Source organism: Acyrthosiphon pisum, chromosome A2 (genome assembly GCF_005508785.2).
Source record: "Acyrthosiphon pisum isolate AL4f chromosome A2, pea_aphid_22Mar2018_4r6ur, whole genome shotgun sequence".
In the NCBI taxonomy this organism is placed as follows: Eukaryota; Metazoa; Arthropoda; class Insecta; order Hemiptera; family Aphididae; genus Acyrthosiphon; species Acyrthosiphon pisum.
The window spans coordinates 38,977,399-38,983,398 of record NC_042495.1 but is presented as its reverse complement, the minus strand read 5'-3'; the positions used below and the strand labels follow the sequence as shown (position 1 = coordinate 38,983,398).

The 6,000-nt window shown below is 33.1% G+C and overlaps 1 protein-coding gene across 1 annotated transcript in view; it reads left to right on the top strand.

Moving 5' to 3' along the window:
* Positions 1–6,000, top strand: part of LOC100161274 — a 32,745-nt gene that overhangs the window by 18,186 nt on the left and 8,559 nt on the right. Inside the window, exon 5 of the mRNA XM_001946686.5 lies at positions 4,823–5,010. Coding sequence (XP_001946721.2) covers positions 4,823–5,010 — 188 coding nt within the window. The remainder of the gene's footprint in view (positions 1–4,822; positions 5,011–6,000) is intronic.

Sequence of the window (6,000 nt, the reverse complement as noted above, 5' to 3'; positions counted from 1 at the left end):
TCCTCTTAATGTATTGGCTTTATTTGCATGTCACCGGTCAATACAATAATCATGCCAGATAAGCTTATCGATGAACTGAGCATCCAAAAAAAAATAGAAAACAGGATTTTGTATTATAACTATTTTTTTTGTTTATCGTATTAAACACGTGATTGTCGTTAGTATGAATTTATAATAAATGCATTTAGGTACTAATGTACTATGCAATTTGTGTTAATTCTTATTTCACCTTGATCCACACTAAACTCAACAAGTTAGATGATTTTAACATTGTATATTATATTCGTATTTATTGAGTGTACCTATTATTATATATTTCACCCCCCCCCCCCCCCCTATGAAAATGTCGCCACTGCTCTATAGAAGGTAGTGTCTGTACCTACTCAGTAGTCAGTACAGGCATCTATAGTTATATTATGATCAAATTCGATGATCGCACGGCGCACAGGCACGAAACCTAAAATATAACTATTAACTATTATACCAATTTACTAACCAAGCATGTTCTCCCCAAATTCTTATTATTTTTGGAAGTTCAAGAATACCTACTTGTTAAAATTTCAATTATTTAGTTTTTTTTTCATACCATTTGAGGAGTTTTATGTGGTGATACAATGGTCTTTTTCAAATAAGAACCTACCGTTTTCACTGTAAATTATTAAACATATAATTTTGTTGAAGATGTTGATGTGTCTACATCAAAATTAATATTTGAATATTTGAACGGGTAGTTTATGAGTCGTTATAATGTTTATTTTAAGGTTAATAGTCTATAAAAGCGTAGTTTAAAAAAATTATAAAATGTAACTATAGGTGTAATATTTCATGTATCTACTTTCGTACATACCTATTTAATATTAGAAGCACTCAAACAGTTTTTACAAATATAAAATATTGATGGATAAATAATATTGTATCTATACCTAAATACCAAGTAATTAGTAATTAGTATTATTTTCAAATCTTCATGTACCCCATATCTTACAAAACTCAAACCACCTTTACCATAGATCTTATTAGTACACTAAGGACCGTTCTTACAATGTCCGGTTAAAGTTAACCGACACTTAACCGGCCGAACTTTGCCGGTAAAAAATCTGTTATCAGTCGGTTAGCGTTTACCGACACTTTATCGTACATTGTAAGAACGGCCCTAAGTTAAATAATTCAAAAGCTACTGGTTAAAATAATTAAGACTTATTTAAACCATAACAATTTTCAAAATGCTTAACGATTGTAGAAAAAAGGGTGATTTCCATTAAAAAAAAAATTAATATCGCTATAGGACACTTCTTAAATGGCAAAAAATCTAAATAATTGGAAGTATGGTGCTTCAGTAGGAATACTTAAAAATTTTACAAATAATAATTTGAATAAATTGATTATTAAATGGGAAAATGGGGGTTGATGACCTCGATAAATCACCCTATAGACTCGGGAATTTTTCGCCTACGATATTATAGTACCATATCGTAATACTGATGAAACAGATTAGAAGAGCGATGAGAATAGGCGATTGTTCAAAACGAAAAAAGATGGAAAAAATCGAACGAAAAGTGTAGAAACGACTTGGCGTAACGGTATCGCCAAAGAGTCGGTCTCGTTGCAATGTGTAATACGGGCGCTATATGTTTATATATCATATTATACGGTGAGATACATGTATTACACTTATGCGCGTATCCCGCGCTGACCGATATCAATAGTTCGGTTATTGTGTCTCGGTCGTTACGTTTTCCTTTTGTTATTATCATTATTATTATTATTAAATAATAATAATAATAGTACTGTTGCCGGGCTCGTATGTAGAGTAAGTTTGTCGGTATATTCTTTACTCTATGGTCGGTACACACCGTGACGACAATCGTGTTCGTGTGTGTGTGTGTGTGTGTGTTGTATTTGTTTGTGTATATATCTATATAATATTATGTACAACCACAACTACAACAACGATACTTACAAATAACGATATACCTACTCATGATGATGACGACGGTCGACGACTATGATAATAATAATAATAATAATAATAACGACGACGAGACGGTGCCGATGACTATAACACTATAGTTATATTAAATGACTTTATAACAACGTATACGACCGTCGCTGCAGCCATTAATCAAATTAAATTTCGACGCTCAGTGACCATAACGATTTCGAGTTGTGGATCAAGATTGATGTAGTTATATTATTTTGTGCACCAGTTTATCTCGACCATGATAATAAGATATTGTGTAGCAAAGAGTAAAATACGTACCTAGGTACACCGCGTGCGATAACGGTGATAACAAAAACAACTTCTAGTCGTAAAAATTCGCCGGCCTTTCCGTTACAATTATACAAAGTATTAAATATGAATGCATTAATAATTGTCCATATAGTGTATAATACGTAATGAGTTATCACTAATAACACACCGTCGAAACTGTTGAATACGATCATGATTTTTCTGTTGCCGCCAATAGGTGAAATAATATTATCCTAATCGTCGAACAGAGAGATTAATAATTGCGCGTACAATCTTCTATACCGATCGAGTTTTACGATCGTATAGGTACGCCTGGCCGTACGCGATCATTATTCGTACCTATGTATAATTGATATTTTGATACGATAGTATAGTTTTCGTTTTTTTCCCACACGATTCCAAACTATCCTATGGAAATTAATTCGAAATTCACGCGTTTAATAAAAAATAAGTGTTGTTTTATAACGTTTAAAAAATAATGTCTATGTCTAAAAAAAATAAACTATTGGACTTCACAGCAATAATTATAATCTCTGTTCAGTTAGGTATTCGATGCTATTGATTTAAATACTTATAGTTTATAGTTGTAGGTATTAGGTACAATAATAGTCACGGAAGTTAGACATAAAACAAAAACCCGGTTAACGTTTAAATCTACCCACTTTGTTTAGGCATCATTATTTTAAAACCAGCATAAAAGCAAGGAGCTGAGCATTAAAAAAGTGCAACTATACACAGTAGCCAAAACAAATTACTAATTCTTCAATTAACACTGTGCCAAAAAAAGAATTTACTTTTAATTTAAAAAAAAAAAGTTTTATAAAAAAGTAATAAAGACATACTTGTGCGTTAATGATAAAATAATAGCTAAAAACATGATTTAATATTAAGGGAAATAATTTGAAGTCATAGTCATCTTTGTTTCGTTCCTATACAATCACTGATTGCTTTTGATTTTATTGGTATTTTTTTTTGTACTATTACAATTAGGTACATTTTAAAAACCCCAGAAACGTACGGCGATCGCATTAAACGTGCGTTAACTAAAATTGTTTTCAGAAACATATTTACAAAGAAACGCGACGGCTAATACAATTTTTATTTTTGTACGATAAGAGTATAAGACGTACTACTATGCATATTACTTATATATTATAATATAAACTTAAATAATAAAATATCGTATTCTATTAAAAAAAAAGAAAATCTCAATGAATAAATAATATGATTTCGTTTACAACAATTATTGACGTTTTCTTGGCATTAAATTATCTGTTCACCATAATATAGAATCGATGACAATTTTTTTCATCCGATTTATCTGCGTAGTGCAGTGTATTGATATATTATGTTTATTGTTTATAATATACATTGAATACAACAATTATACTATTTAATGGAATTTATTTATATGTGGGTACGCAGACACCACCACCTATTATAAATACAATACAAACTGAGAATTTGTATAAGTTTTTCTACGAGACATCTATAGACATATCGGCGGAATGAGCGAAAAGAAAATGATCATTATTTGTATTATTATCATCATTATTATTTGCGTGTCCTATATAGTATGCGATACATGTGTGTCTGTATGTGTGTTCGTCTGTGTCTATGTGTGTATGCGAGCGTGTGCGTATTTAAAGAAGAAGATATTTAAATAAACAATATGGCCGAGACGAACGTGATCGTGAAAAAAAAATAAAACCTAAATTCACATTTTCACGGTACTGCGCTCGTTTCTTCCTCCGTGGACATCTCTTTCGCGCCCGCTCGCTTCGCCTACTGACCCAATTGCTACACACCTATGAAAGATGACACACTAAAACGCGACGATGCGATGTATTATATATAGTACGATTTGTGTGTGTGTGTGTGAAAATTTTTCTATTATTTGATTGCCGATTGGCTTCAAGCCACAATAAATGTTTTGACGTACGTAACGCGCGTTCCATGCGGTACCGTAAAATATCAACGTGATAAACGTCAATATGATATAATGTATTATATATGATTTAATATTATAGTGCCAAAAACTATAATATAAATATTTACATATATTATATATTTATATAGTAGTGGTTTTAAACCAGAAGGTCACCACCCTATCAGCATAGTCAAAGAATATTTTAGAGTACCTACTCAGTACTCACACATTATTGTCACAATGATATTGTGTTAGCAGACAAAAAACAAAAAACTTAGATAATTATGACTTACTAGGTATAGTTAAATTTGATTATCGTTGTAGGTTTAAATATTGTCTTAAGTATACTCTTACAGCGAGAGAACGTGCCGATTCTGCGTATCCCCCGCGTCACCATGCTATCAAAACTAGTTCCCCATGGCAGGGTGTTCTGTTGGGGAATTAGTTTTGGTCGGTGCGTGGTGCGTTCTCTCACTGGACAGAGTTTAGGTAGGTACATTCGTTTAAATTTAATATTTTACCGTATTTCAATAAGCTCAAACGATTATTTTTAAACAATTTCAATTAACAATACCCGCGGTGTACACGCGGTCCAATGTATAAAATCGTGTGATTTAACGGATTGTTCGGTTTGCCAACAGCCCGCATGGTGCCCGAGTGTCTGGGGTCGTGGAAGAGACGCCCGGGAGACTTGAGTATGAGGTGGCTTTGTACAAGGAAGCACCAGCCCGATTAACGAACTTGAGCCATAACAGCGAACTGCCAGTCGACCAGGCCGTGCCCATCGGTACCAAACTTCAACTCAGGGCCAGGATCAACCCGCATTCAGGTATATATAATATGTATAATATTATAATACAGGTATATATTTGTGTAATATGTATACACTGCACAGAGTGATTTATTTGACAGTGAACGCTGAAACATTTTATATAGACCCAATTCAAACGTTTTGTGACGATTTAAATATTATTAGGCTTAATTTTACGTTAATTTGATTAGGTATTGTCAAAGATCGTAATAAGACAACTTAATAGAAATTTGATTTACTTATACCTCATGTTATACCTGTATAGGTTTAACGAAAAAAAAAAAACACAGACAACCATTGATGTGTTATTATAGTTAATTATTTCGATCGATGACGCAAAGGTCTTAATTCCGCAAGACAATATTATCCTGGGTGGGCGTAAAACGTGTTCGTCTCACACAGGTTAGATAATGAAAAAATGTCGATTTAATATCGATAATTTTCTAGTCGTGTTATTGATAACCGAGGTTCAAGTCACCTAGAGTCCAAATAGTGTGAATATTATAATAATAGTAATATGATATGTCCACTAGCCAGCAATAAAATATAATTAATAAAAACTCACTAAACGTGAAATCGTCACGCATGCTCCGAATACGTCACATATGTGTACACTGTGTACGCATGTGTACTGTGTATGCATGTACACTGTGTATGCATGTACACTGTGTATGCATTTTAGAACTATCATGACATTTGCTACAGGTATCTAAAATAATATATCACAGAGTTGGGAGTAGGTTCTCTGATAGTCTGATATCAGGTGACTTAAGCCGAATTCACTGCTACGTCGTCTGTCGTGTCATTTCATGTAAAAAATGTGGGTTCAGCCTAACTCTGGACATGTTCTAGTAGATCGCATACTTAGAGCATGATATCATCATTAAAACGGCCGATCAGAACACGATAGTAGGCACACGACACGATAGCCGTGCTCCTACCACATACGCATACCTATTATCAGTGTCTTGGTAATTGATATTTGTATGGTACGAACAATCGAAAATG